General features: G+C 43.7%; 1 protein-coding gene across 2 annotated transcripts in view; it reads right to left on the bottom strand.

The window, feature by feature from the left end:
• kdm3b (lysine demethylase 3B) overlaps positions 1 to 14,635 on the bottom strand; it is a 118,167-nt gene that overhangs the window by 79,977 nt on the left and 23,555 nt on the right. For both annotated transcript variants that reach the window (XM_033029169.1, XM_033029168.1), the window contains exons 2-4: positions 10,646 to 10,813; positions 10,257 to 10,370; positions 6,187 to 6,289 (exon numbers count right to left, since the gene is read on the bottom strand). In XM_033029169.1, the coding sequence (XP_032885060.1) occupies positions 6,187 to 6,289; positions 10,257 to 10,370; positions 10,646 to 10,813 (385 nt within the window). The remainder of the gene's footprint in view (positions 1 to 6,186; positions 6,290 to 10,256; positions 10,371 to 10,645; positions 10,814 to 14,635) is intronic.

Genomic DNA, 14,635 nt, shown 5'->3' on the forward strand with positions numbered 1-14,635 from the left:
ATTTTTTTCCAGAGAGTTTCAGAGATACAATAGAGAAGCAGGCCTGTGACTGTGTGGGTTTCCTCTGGGTTAATAGAGCAATAACCCATATAACCATATAACAATTACAGCACGGCAACAGGCCATCTTGGCCCTTCTAGTCCGTGCCGAACACTTATTCTCCCCTAGCCCCATCTACCTGCACTCAGACCATAACCCTCCATTCCTTTCCCGTCCATATACCTATCCAATGTATTTTTAAATGATAAAATCGAACCTGCCTCCACCACTTCCACTGGAAGCTCATTCCACACAGCTACCACTCTCTGAGTAAAGAAGATCCCCCTCAATGAGTTCCGCGCCCACCATGACTTGGAGCGCTTCTACCGTCGCCTCCGCCTCACAGCGCACTTCCGTGGGAAGGAGTCCTCGCCCCCCAATGATGACCCTTTTTCCCGTCTCCAATGCACCCCCACCTCGTGGAACCCCTCTAGTAAAGTCCCGGCTCTGGAACTCTTTATCCAGAACTGCCGCCGCGACGTCAACCGCCTCAACTTCTCCACTCCCCTGTCTCACTCCAATCTCTCCCCCCCTGAACGCACTGCCATTGAATCACTCCGCAAAAACCCAGATTGGGTTATCAAACCAGCCGACAAGGGAGGTACCGTGGTAGTCTGGCGCGTCGATCTCTACAAAGCTGAGGCCACGCGCCAACTCTCGGACACCTCCTCCTACTTACCCTTGGACCATGACCCCACTGACGAGCACCAGGCCACCATATCTAGCACCATCACCGATTTCATCAATTCCCACGCCCTGCCCGACCAGCTTCCAACCTCATCGTTCCCCAGCCCCGCACGGCCCGCTTTTACCTTCACCCCAAAATCCACAAACCCGGCTCTCCCGGCAGACCCATTGTCTCTGTTTGTTCGTGCCCCACCGAACTCATCTCCACATACCTTGACTCCATCCTATCCCCCTTGGTCAAATCCCTTCCCACCTATGTTCTAGACACCTCAGACACTCTCCACCGCCTCCGCGCATTCAACTTTCTAGGCCCTCACCCCCTCATCTTCACCATGGATGTCCAGTCAATCTACACCTCCATCCCCCACCAGGATGGCCTCAAAGCCCTCCGGTTCTTCCTCGACCAGAGGAGCAACCTATACCCAGCCACTGACACCCTCCTCCGCCTAGCGGAGTTGGTCCTCACCCTCAACAACTTTACGTTTGACTCCTCCCATTTCCTCCAAACACAAGGCGTAGCTATGGGCACACGCATGGGCCCCAGCTACGCCTGCCTTTGTCGGGTACGTTGAACAATCCTTGTTCAATACGTACCAGGGCCCCATCCCCGACCTCTACCTCCGTTACATTGACGACTGCTTTGGGGCCACCTCCTGCACCAACACACAACTGACTGACTTCATCCACTTCGCCACCAACTTCCATCCGGCACTCCAATACACCTGGACCATTTCCGACATTTCCCTACCATTCCTTGACCTCACCATCTCCATCGCAGGGGACAGACTTCTGACCGACATACACTACAAAACAACTGGCTCACATGGCTATCTGGACTACACGTCTTCCCACCCTGCCCCCTGTAAAGACTCCATCCCCTACTCCCAATTCCTCCGCCTACACCGCATCTGCTCCCAGGATGAGACGTTCCACACCAGGGCATCGGAAATGTCCTCGTTCTTCAGGGAACGGGGATTCCCCTCCGCCACCATAGATGAGGCTCGCACCAGGGTCTCACCCATACCCCGCAACACTGCTCTCTCTCCCCATCCCCGCACTCGCAACAAGGGCAGAGTCCCCCTAGTCCTCACCTTTCACCCCACCAGCCGGCAAATACAACAAATAATCCTCCGCCATTTCCGCCACCTCCAACATGACCCCACCACTCGCCACATCTTCCCATCTCCCTCTATGTCTGCCTTCCGCAAAGACCGCTCCCTCCGCAACTCCCTTGTCAATTCTTCCCTTCCCTCCCGTACCACCCCCTCCCTGGGCACTTTCCGTTGCAACCGCAAGAAATGCAACACCTGTCCCTTCACCTCCCCCCTCGACTCCATTCAAGGACCCAAGCAGTCGTTCCAGGTGCGACAAAGGTTCACCTGTATCTCCTCCAACCTCATCTACTGCATCCGCTGCTCTAGATGTCAGCTGATTTACATCGGGGAGACTATGCGGAGGTTGGGCGATCGTTTCGCCGAACACCTCCGCTCAGTCCGCAATAACCTACCTGAACTCCCGGTGGCTCAGCACTTCAACTCCCCCTCCCATTCCCAATCCGACCTCTGTCCTGGGTCTCCTCCATTGCCAGAGTGAGCAACACTGGAAATTGGAGGAACAGCACCTCATATTCCGCCTGGGTTGCTTGCGTCCGGATGGCATGAACGTTGAATTCTCCCAGTTTTGCTAGCCCTTGCTGTCTCCTCCCCTTCCTTAACCCTCGAGCTGTCTCCTCCCATCCCCCCGCCCTCGGGCTCCTCCTCCTCCCTTTTTCCTTCCTTCTCCCCCGCACCCCCTATCAGTCTGAAGAAGGGTTTCGGCCCGAAACGTTGCCTATTTCCTTCGCTCCATAGATGCTGCTGCACCCGCTGAGTTTCTCCAGCATTTTTGTGTACCTTCGATCTTCCAGCATCTGCAGTTCCTTCTTGAACACAAGTTCCCCCTCAGGTTACCCCTAAACTTCTGTCCCTTAATTCTGAAGTAATGTCCTCTTGTTTGAATCTTCCCTACTCTCAATGGGAAAAGCTTATCCATGTCAACTCTGTCTATCCCTCTCATCATTTTAAAGACCTCTATCAAGTCCCCCCTTAACCTTCTGCGCTCCAAAGAATAAAGACCTAACTTGTTCAACCTTTCTCTGTAACTTAGTTGCTGAAACCCAGGCATCATTCTAGTAAATCTCCTCTGTACTCTCTCTATTTTGTTGAAATCTTTCCTATAATTTGGCGACCAAAATTGTACACCATACTCCAGAATTGGCCTCACCAATGCCTTGTACAATTTTAACATTACTTCCCAACTTCTATACTCAATGCTCTGATTTATAAAGGCCAGCACACAAAATAAAGTGTTTTATGATTAATGGTTAATGTTTTATGTGTCATTCCTAACTGTCACTGCATGTCATGCAGAGCACCAAGGCAAATTCCTTGTATGTGAATACTTGGCCAATAAACTTATTCATTCATTCATTCTTTGGTCAATCAGGGCAGACACAAAATGCTCGAGTAACTCAGCGGGACAGGCAGCATCTCCGAAGAGAAGGAATGGGTGACGTTTCGCATCGAGGCCCATTTTCAGACCTTCTCGGCCCGAAATGTCACCCATTCCTTCTGTCCAGAGATGCTGCCTGTCCCTTTGGTCAACAAAGTACATGCCGATCATCAATTACCCGTTTTCACTACTTCCAAGTTATCCCATTTTTGCATCCATTCTCTACATATAAGGGCAATTTGTAGAGGTAATTAACCTACAAATCCACACGTCTTTGGAACGTGGGAGAAAACTGGAGAACCCAGAGGAAACCCACACAGTAACAGGAAGAATGTGCAAATTCCACAGCATGCAAGGCCATGATTGAACCAGAGACTCTGCCGCTGTGAGGCAGCAAGTCTACCAGCTATGCCTCTGGGCCACCCTTTTTTTTATTTTTATTTTTATTTATTTTTTATAAATGGTATCAGGATCATGGGGATACGATTACTAGTTTTACAGCAACCTGTATTAATAATGGAAGAATAGTTTTCAGACCTGGGATTGAATATGGTGGATATTGTGCTCAGTTTCAAAAAGTGGATATATAACAAAAAAAATCTGAAGAGTATAATTAGCTGATGATGATTCATAGCATGCAGATTTAGGAGCTAAAGCACATTTCAAATGTTATACCCTTCAGTGGCTCAATGACATTTGATTGAAATACCAAACATTGAGAATCCATTCAGTCTCAGTTAAATTAATGGTTTCTCTTTGTTCTCAGAATCTCAACTCGGGGTCATTCCCTGCAACTGTAGTTTGTAGAATCTCTCAATGATCCCAGGTTTTCTTGCCCCTCCAGGATACTGTCAGGAGTTAAATCCTGTTTCTAAGATTCATTCCCCTCCAGACACAGTACCACTCAAAAGTCCAGTCCAGATCAGACATATTTCAGCCTTCTTCATTCTGATGCAGTTGGACTATTGAATGTCACAAATCACCAGTTCAAATTGTGTGGCATCCTAGTTATTGTTACTGGGCTAAACGGGTACAGAGAAGCATGGAAATGATTGCTCATGGTAGTTCAATGTCCTCACTTTCAGTTTGGCCTTGATGGTCAAACGCCACCATGTAGCCATTTTTCCGTCTTAACCTAGGCCTCTGATATCTATTACCATAGCAGACCCATTATTTCTTTCCCACCACAACTATCTGCTCACTAATTTGTTCTTTCCAGTTTATTAAGCCTCTGCGTCCTTGGATAAGAGCTAACTTCCCAATTCATTACTACTGCTTTGTGAAGCTGAGAGAATGTTACATGGGTGGTTGTTCCTTATGCCATGTTTCTGATTCAGAATCTTGTAAATCAATCAAAATTGGAGATTCACTTCTTTAGTTCAGTTGTTATCAAACTCCTTGCTTCTGTGCGATATAATCTGAGCGCTTCTCATTTCACAAGATAGAGTGCATGGCATTCTCTGGTAAGATTTGGGGCAGATGGCTGTGCATCCTGATCAACTCCTCATGGTGTTCGAACTTTGCAGTCCTGGCAAGATCTTATTCCCTGTACCTGGAACCTAACTGAATTCATTTATCCTGATAGCAGTCTACATTCTATTCCATGCTCATGCTAAGTTTGCACAATGAATCACACACTGCTACCAATACCATTACAACAAAGTAGCTTGTTCATAATATCAGAGGACTTCAATCAGGCCAACAACAAGCGTTAGCTACTAAAATATTATCAGCATGTCTCGTGTCCCACCAGACCTCTAAACATTCTTGACCACTGCTACGCAACCAAAGACACCCACCGCTTCATCTCGATTGCACTTTGGAAATTGGGACCACCTGCTGTCTTTTACTCTCTTATACGCAGAAATTGAAGCAGGAGGATCTGATGCAGAAGTCGTACATTGCTGATTGGGGAAAAGGAATGTAGCCCAGACTGCTTTGAGTTTGTGGATTGATTCATATTCTTTCGCTAACATGACACTGCTGTCACAGACTTCATCAGTAAATATGTAGAGAAATTTGTCCTAAAGTCAACAGTACAAATCCTCCCCAACTGGAACTCATGAATGAATTTTATTTATTTATTTATTTAACCAGGATAAGTCTCATTGAGATTAAAAATCTCTTTTACAAGAGAGTCCTGGCCAAGACAGGCAGCAGCGCAGTTCCACAGTTACAGACAATAATTTAAAAAAAAAAACCATGATGAAGTCCTCTCCCAGGTGAAGTCCAAATCTGCAGTGCTCAAGGCAAACAATCCAGATGCAATAAGAATATATTACAAATAGAATAAATCTATATGCAACCTTCAGCTAGAGTCCTGAGTAAACCACTCGGACAACTGTCGATTCTAGCAAGGCTTGCATGCTATAACGGGCTACAAAGTGAAGTCGGGCAGTATCGCTGACTTTGTGTCCCTTACTGAACTCATTGCTACGGAAGGTCAGTGGAAAGATGCCATCCACCTTGACAGCCTCAGGTGTGCCTGTACCCATGGTCACTGCAGATGTCAGATCAGTCTTGGTGAGAGTGAACCCGTGGAAAGCAACTGGCCTGGATGGAGTTCCTGGCCATGACCTCAGAGCCTGAGTGGACCAACTGGCAGGAGTATTAACATAAATCTTTAACCTCTCACCGTTCCATTTTGAGGTCCTTCAAGAAGACCATTTTCATCGCAGTGCTAAAGAAAAGTAAGGTAGTGTCCAGTGGCTTTGATATCCATCATTAAGGCGATTTCACAAGTTATAGGAGTAGAATTAGGCCATTCAGCCCATCGAGTCTACTCCGCCATCCGATCATGGCTGATCTCTGCCTCCTATACAATTGCATTTTAGCTAAATAAATTAAAAATAAAACTACTTTGCACTAACCATCAATATAACAGTTTGCAAAAATTAATGAGAAATGTGTTTCCAATATGGTTTGTTTAAAGTTAAAAAATCAAATAAAGATATAATTTGCCTACAATACCTCTAATGATTTCTTGAATCTTCTTCTCTTTCATCCAAGACTTCATTGCTTCCTGGAGCTTTAGATTTTCCTGAACAATTGGATTATGAATGTCAGAATCCTCCTTCAAAAGGCAAATATAAATATTATAGGTGACATGAAGATAAAAGAAAAGAACATGTTTTCAAATATGGGTAAAGAAATTAAATATTTCGAGTAACAGCGATCATTTCAGCATTCTGCATTTGCGCACACAATCCCATTGCCAGGTTATATTTCAATGAGGCTTCTAAAGACACCAACACTATTGCCGTTCACATATGTGCACATATTATCATCCATCAGCAAAACCTCTTGCACATTCTTCACTGGCTACATAGATTCCATCATCAGTCACATCAGGTTTGCATCATGGTTTCAACAAATAAAAAGTCAGTAAGTTCACTATACTTTAGTTCACTAAACCCCTATACTTTAGTCATAAGGATTATGGTTAATAACATTTGAGGCACGAGTCACTCAACAACCCTGAAGAGAACCCTTGTGCTAAATTGTAAAATTAAAAGGTTAACTAATGAAGATAAAGAGCATTAAAAGAAAGTAAACATAGGCAACATCAAGATATATCAATGGGAGAAATTACAAACAAAATTGTGCAAACAATGACCCGAGATGACTTTGAAAGAACTAATTATTACCAAACTCTGGCTTTTTTCTTGCGAGGCCAAAAAGTTATTTCCCTATTAAATAAATCCTCTTACAATGTTTACTGTTTCTCTGCCCTTACAATGTTTACTGGAATCTGTTTCTGTACCCTTACAATGTTTACTGGAATCTACCCTTACAACCAGTGAAGTAGTCCAGGATATTTTTTCTGCTCACATCACCTCAATACCTTAAAGTGAGGTCCTCTGGAACAGATGCTCCTTCTATCCAAACTCTTCATGGCTTTCATCTCCATTTGTTAACATAGAAAAATAGGTGCAGGAGAAGGCCATTCAGCCCTTCGAGCCAGCATCACCATTCAATATGATCATGGCTGATCATCCAAAATCAGTACCCCGTTCCGGCTTTTCCCACCATATCCCTTGATTCCCTAAGAGCTAATTCTAACTCTCTTGAAAACATCCAGTGAATTGGCCTCCACTGCCTTCTGTGGCAGAGAATTCCACAGATTCACAACTCTCTGGATGAAAAAGATTTTCCTCATCTCAGTACTAATAGCCTACCCCTCATTCTTAAACTGTGACCCCTGGTTCTGGGCTCCCAACATTTGAAAAATTTCCTGCATCTTTCCTGTCCAATCCTCTAAGAATTGTATATGTTTCTATAAGATCCCCTCATCCTTCCAGCAAATAAAAGCCCAGTCAACCCATTCTTTCGTCATATGTTGAATGGGCTCGCCCCGCCTTACCTCTCTGAGCTGCTCCACCTATATGCTCCTGCCCGGTGCCTCAGGTCAGCTGATCAGCTGCTCCTTGAGGTACCAAGGTCTAAGCGGAAGCTCAGAGGGGATAGAGCCTTTTCTGTTGCTGCTCCGGCACTCTGGAACACCTTGCCGTTGCACATCAGACAGGCCCCCTCACTGTCCATCTTCAAATCCTCCCTAAAAACATATTTTTATTCTTTGGCTTTCGACACTGGCTGAGGCATTGCTCCTGTTTTTAGTGCTTTTAATGTCTTTTAATTTTTAGTGTGTTTTTTATAGTCCTTCGTTTTACGGTTTTTAATGGTTTTTAATTGTTTGTAATAGCTTTTTGTTCATGATTTCTCATGTACAGCACTTTGTGGCAACTGTAGTTGTTTAAAGTGCTTTATAAATAAAGTTATTATTATTATTATTATTATATGTCAGTCTTGCCATCACATGAATTAACCTGGTGAACCTACGCTGCACTCCCTCAATAGCAATAATGTCCTTCATAAATTAGGAGACGAAAATTGCACATAATACTCCAGGTGCGGTCTCACCAGGGCCCTGTACTACTGCAGTATGACCTCCTTGCTCCTAAACTCAAATCCTCTCGCAATGAAGGCCAACTTTCTTCACTGCCTGCTGTACCTGCAGGCTTACTTTCAGTGACTGATGTCGAAGCACACCCAGGTCTCGTTGCACCTCCCCTTCTCCTAATCTGTCACCATTCAGATAATAATCTGCCTTCCTGTTCTTGCCACCAAAGTGGTGGTGCCTCACATTAATCAACTCACATTTATCCACATTATACTGCATCTACCATGCATCTGCCCACTCACCCAACCTATCCAAGTCACCCTGCAGCCTCATAGCATCCTCCTCCTAGCTCACACTGCCACCCAGCTTTGAGTCATCCGCAAACTTAGAGATGTTACATTTAATCCCCAGGTCTAAATCGTTAATATATATTGGAAACAACGGGGGTGCCAGCACCGAGCCTTGCGGCACCCCACAAGTCACTGCCTGCCATTCTGAAAAGGACTCGTTAATTCTTACTCTTTGCTTCCTGTCTGCCAACCAGTTCTCTCTCCATGTCAATACCCTAACCCCAATACCATGTGCTCTAATTCTGCACACTAATCTCTTGTGTGGGACCTAGTCAAAGGATTTTTGAAAGTCCAGATACACCACATCCACTGGCTCTCCCTTATCCATTCTATGTAGTTGTTCTATGAAAAACATAGTAGCTACTCCAAACTTGTAATTCACTATCTTCCACATCACTGCTAAAGGTTCCCAGCTACTTCTGTGCAAGATATCTATATCAACGCTATCTTCTTAACAATAACTAGTTAATGGTTGATTAGATTATCATTCTGATAAAGTTCTCTCATTGTCTGCATCTGAAATCCTGAGCTCACTTCTCTTAACCATCACTCTTTCCCAATCCAGTTTCACTAATAATTTGTTGATTTCTTCCTTGAACATTGAATGCAAAGAATATTCCAGGAACTAACCATTTCTACTTGGCCCAACAGAGTGAAGACTATCTATGTACTTGGGATCTAGGATGAGCTAGCCAATTGGATATAAAATTAACTTGGTATCAGAGGGTGGTAAGAAGGGTTGTTTTTCCGATTGGAAGCCTGTGACCAGTGATGTGCCACAGGGATTGGTGCCGGATTCACTGTTCTCCTGAGCAAAAGCTGTTCAGTCAAGGTTTTGATTTAGCTAGATTAGTATTTCAACAGGAAAATTATAAGGACAAATTTTTACATAAACACATATTCTAATAAGTAGTGCACAATTTGCATGAATACAAGGAAACAGAAAACAACAAAGCCTTTCATCATTAAAAATCAAAACTGCGACCCACACAAAACTATTACAGTAGATGGAGAGTATTAGATATATTTACTATTTATAATCAAAGCTGGAATATAGTGCTGAACTAAAAAATCTTTCCCATAATAATTTATGTATTAAGTATTATGATTTAAGGTTGTGATGCCATTGCAGAACTGGACTAAAACTGAAGTCATACAGTGTGGAAACAGGCCTTCGGCCCAACATGCCCCATCAACACTTGTCCCACCTGCCTGCGTTTCATCCATATCCTTTTAAACCTAACCTATCTAAGTACCAGTCTATGTTTCATAAATGTTGTGATAGTACCTGCCTCAACTACCTTGTCCGGCAGCTTGTTCCATACACCCACCAAACTTTGTGTAAAGAAAATTGCCCCGCAGGTTCTTATTAAACCCACCCCCCTCCACACCTTACACTTATACCCTCTAGTTCTGGATTCCCCCACTCTGGCTAAAAGATGCTGCGCATTTACCCTTTCTATTCCTCTCAAGAGCTTAGATACTGGAATTAGGTGTCAAAGTCAAAGTCAATTTTATTCGTCACATGCACCCAAAGGTGCAGTGAAATGAATTTGCAGCACTTAAAAAGAACACACAATACACAATAAGATTTAACACAAACATCCACCACAGCATTCTTCACAGTGGTGGAAGGCACAAAGTACAGTCAGTCCTCCTCCCTTGTTCACCCGTGGTCGGGGTCATGAACCCTCCGTTGTTGCTGCTACAGACGGCCCGATGTACACCTCTCGTCGGGTGACGATTATTTACATTCAATGAAAACAGAAAATAAAGGAAACAAAAATTACCTTAAACAAGCGAAGGTTAGCACCATCAGTGGCAAAATTCTTCACCCTGTCACCAAAGAATTCAACAGGAACAATGGATCCCAAGCCTATTTTATCCACTAGTGCCTTGTACGTCTGCAAATACAAAACCGAGTAAATTAATCAAATATGATGCAAGTGATAGATAAACTGTTGTCATGTGATTAGCTTTCATTTACCATCAAAGACAGCAACCGAACCAGACAATGTGAACACAAATCAAAGGTAACTAGAAACTGATAGCCTCCAGTTCAGTGGTCTCAAATAAAGTGAGAACGTGAATGCTGTTATTAGAACAGTTCAACCACTAGCAGGGTTAGTCAATAGTGCAGAAAACACCAAGCATTAGAACATTATTCAAAATTTCTTACCAATGCAGGCCACTGGTTAGCATGAATCCTTCCTCCCTGTAGATGGATCGGCTCTTTCCTTGGGGCCCACACCAGAGTGTGCTCCACAAGGAAAACAAGGACATCTTCAGCATAAACTTTCACCCAGGCCTGCTTCTTCCACCGAGAATCATCAAATTCAACGTAAACCTGCAACACAAAGTGATTTAGACTACAATCCCACAATTGTGAATTTCATTTCAACACAAATCAGATCTATGTTTGCCAAGTGAAGAACACACAATATAAACACTGGACATTAAGACATTTTCACACTAAGGAAACCATTCACACAATGAATTTACAGTTAAACAAATAGAGCAGAAAGAAGCTACAACTGATGGAAATCTCAGATATGAATGGAACAAGTGTCGGTGAGCAAAGTCAAGTTAACATTTTGCGCCCAGGCCGTAATCAGAATGAAAGACTGAACAATAAATGTTATATATCAGCAATGATTGGGATAAATTAACAGACATTCACAAAAATAATCTGAAGGATAAAAACATCTAAAATGTCAAATCAGTTATTCTCCATTTAATACTGTAGACAGATAATCCACATATACAGCTTTTCTTCTGGAGTAACTCAGTGGGACAGGCAGCATCTCTGGAGATAGGAATGGGTGACGTTTTGGGTCGAGACCATTCATCAGAATCTTCTCTCCAGAGATGCTGCTTGTCCTGCTGCGTTTCTCCAGCTTTTTATGTCTATTGTCGGTTTAAACCAGCATCTGTAGTTCCTTCCCACACAAGCACAATATTAACGTTTGAAATGTAAGAAAAGATTGTGGCAGGTACTATTTTAACCACAAAGAGAGGTTGGACAATTCTGGATTGCTTTCACTGAGCTTCAGACACTGAGGGGATACCTGATAGAAGTATATAAAATTACAAGGGGCATAGATAGGACAGACAGTCAGAACCTTTTTCCCAGCGTAGAAATGTCAGACTAGAGGTAATGGCTTTAAGATGAAAGGGGCAAAGTTTAAAGGAGTTTTATTTTAACACAGACGATGAGTGCCTGGAACATATGATAATGGCATTTAAGAGATTTTTATATAAGCACATGGATATGCAAGGAAGAGAGATATGGATCACATGCAGGCAGATTATATTTTGGCACAGACATTGTAGGAAAAGGGGCCTGTTCCTCTATGTTATATAACTGTTTCAAATTCACGCAACTGTATGCATTTCACCTCTTTGCTGTGATATTTGCACATAGTTTACAAAGATGCACATTATAATGCAAATAACCATTTTTCAGATACAAGAATTATTTTTATTGAATAAACAGATGGGAGGAAGAGTTCTGGTCCAAGACAGGAAGATGAAGAACATTACATAAAAAACGGTTCCTGCATGGAAGACAGCAAAGAAAAGCTTCCAGGTGACATCTACGTGTTCCTGGTAAGACGGCACTAGGGAAATGTTTGTACAGGTGCAAGTTTACACTATGAATGTTTGCACTTTGGATAAACATGCACCAATGACAAATGCCTATATTCATTCTATATGCCCTCTTGCCTGATAGAAAAGTTTGTCAAATTTCTTGAGTTTAGAACCTAGGTGAGTGACATCCCCAATAAAAAATATAGAATTGTGAAAACGCACTTTACTGGCTTTATAGACAATACACAATAGTTGCAGTAGGCCGTTCGGCCCTTTGAGCCAGCACCGCCATTCATTGTGATCATGGCTGATCATCCGCAATCAGTACCCCATTCCTGCCCTCCCCATATCCCTTGACTTTGAGCTCTATCTCACTCTTGAAAGCGTCCAGAGAATTGGCCTCCACTGCCTTCTATCTTGCACTAAACGTTATTCACATTATTCCCATTATCATGTATCTGTACCCTGTAGATGGCTTGATTGTAATCATGTATTATCTTTCCGTTGACTGACTAGCACGCAACAAAACCTTTACATTGTATTTCAGTACACGTGACCATAATCTCAACTCAAACTAATGCAGCAGTGACCACCAAACTAAGAAGTGCCAAGGTCAACAGCAAACACTTTGAATGATCCTGACATTAGGAAACTGAACAAATGTGATCCTGTCTTCCATGGACAAAGCATCAGGACACACGCGGGACTGTAGCTGAGGTTAAGAATTATATTATGTGTTGTTTGTGCGTTGGTCATTTAAATAGCAGAACAGTGTTAAATACTTGTCTGGTTATACTAAAGAGAAAGATTTTTATTAAGTTGCAAAAAAGACAGACAAAATCCTGTTGAGCGTTAGGTATTAAATTTTCCCAACAGGAATTTAAAAATCCAAAAATGTGCTCTAATTGTTTTTGTCAAGGTCGCCATTTTCAAAAACACAACTTTTTTAAAAGTTGTGTTTTGTCTAAACCCATGAAGTAGATAGTTGTCCTAGTATTTAATTAGTTTTTTCTGGGATGCAGGTTAAGTGAGGGAGGGAGTCGTTCATACCTTTTCATACTTGCACTGGCAGGGATATCAATGTAAAACTAGAGAGTCTGGAGTCCTGCATTGGTATTGTATTGTATTGTATTGTATTGTATAAGGGTGGCAAGCTCATTTTGCTGAAGATCATTAATAAACGTATTGGGTTGAAATTGAAAATTACAAACCTGGACAATTGGTAAATTTTATACTCTAAGACCATTCCTCGAATGTACTTCACTTTCCCAAAAATAATACGGCGTTATAATAGTCATGCAGCACGAAAACAGACCCTCTGACCCAATCTGTCCATGCCGACAAAGATGCCCAATCTAAACTAGTTCTAACTGCCCACATGTGGAGAGGATGTTTCCACTACACAATACACAATACAATTTATTTGTCACTTGAACCTCATAGAGGCTCAAATGAAATGTTGTTTCTGCAGTCATACACACATGAAAAAAAGACCCAAGACACAACACAATTTACACAGACATCCATCACAGCGCATCTCCTCCTCGCTGTGATGGAAGGCAAAAAAACGTATCTCTCCCCTGCACTCCCCATGTCAGAGTCAAAGCCCCCGGCGGGCGATGGCAAAGTCCCGCAGCCGTTGAAGCCGCGCCGGGCGGTGATGTAAGGCCCCGCTCCAGGTACTCCTCGACCCCGCGACTCGGGCGGGTGAAGTCGCCGTTGCAGAAGTCTCGAAAAGCGGTCTCCCACCAGGGACCCGCGGGCTCCCGATATCACTGTCCACCAGACCTGCGGTAAGCCTCCGAATCCCCGGGGTCGGGTCGCAGCAGCGCGCCACCACCGCTCCGGACTCGGCCAGCTCCGCGATGGTGAGTAGCTCCGCAGCTCCGTGACTGGAGCCCCAGGACGTTCCTGCTGGAGGCCGCTCCACGTTGCAGCCCCAACGACAATGGAGACCCGACAGGGAAAAGGTCGGGTTCTCCGTGCAGGGGAAAGATTTTAAAAGTTTCCCTCCCCACCCCCCCCACACACACACACATACCCCATTAAAAAAGTAATAAAAGCTACATTAAATCGGGACAAAAAATAACAAAAAGACAAACGGACTGCAGAGGCCGCTACGACGTGACTCGTGCCGCCCAGCGGGAGAGTGGGAGTCTAGGACTAGAGGTCATCACCTCAGAATTAAAGGATGTTCCTTTAGGAAGGAGATGGAGGAATTTCTTTAGTCAGAGGGTGGTGAATCTGTGGAATTTTTTGCCACAGAAGGCTGTGGACATTTACCCGTCTTTTCCAGCCCCCACCCTCCCACTCCAACAACCTAAATGGTCCAGAACTGAAATGACATCTGTCCATTTCCTTTCACAGGTGCTGGCCAACCTGTTAAGTTCCTCCAGCACTGGTAAATGCATGGCTGTAGTATTCCACCAGGGAACAATTGAACTTTATGGATATGCTGGAAAATTAACAAGCAAGTAAAACACAAAGTGCTGGAGCAACTCTGCGAAACCCTTCTTCAGGCTCGGATCAGTCCGAGTTACTCCAGCACTGTGCTTTATTCAGGATTCCAGCAAATGTT

The sequence above is a fragment of the Amblyraja radiata genome, chromosome 11 (genome assembly GCF_010909765.2).
Source record: "Amblyraja radiata isolate CabotCenter1 chromosome 11, sAmbRad1.1.pri, whole genome shotgun sequence".
NCBI lineage: Eukaryota > Metazoa > Chordata > Chondrichthyes > Rajiformes > Rajidae > Amblyraja > Amblyraja radiata.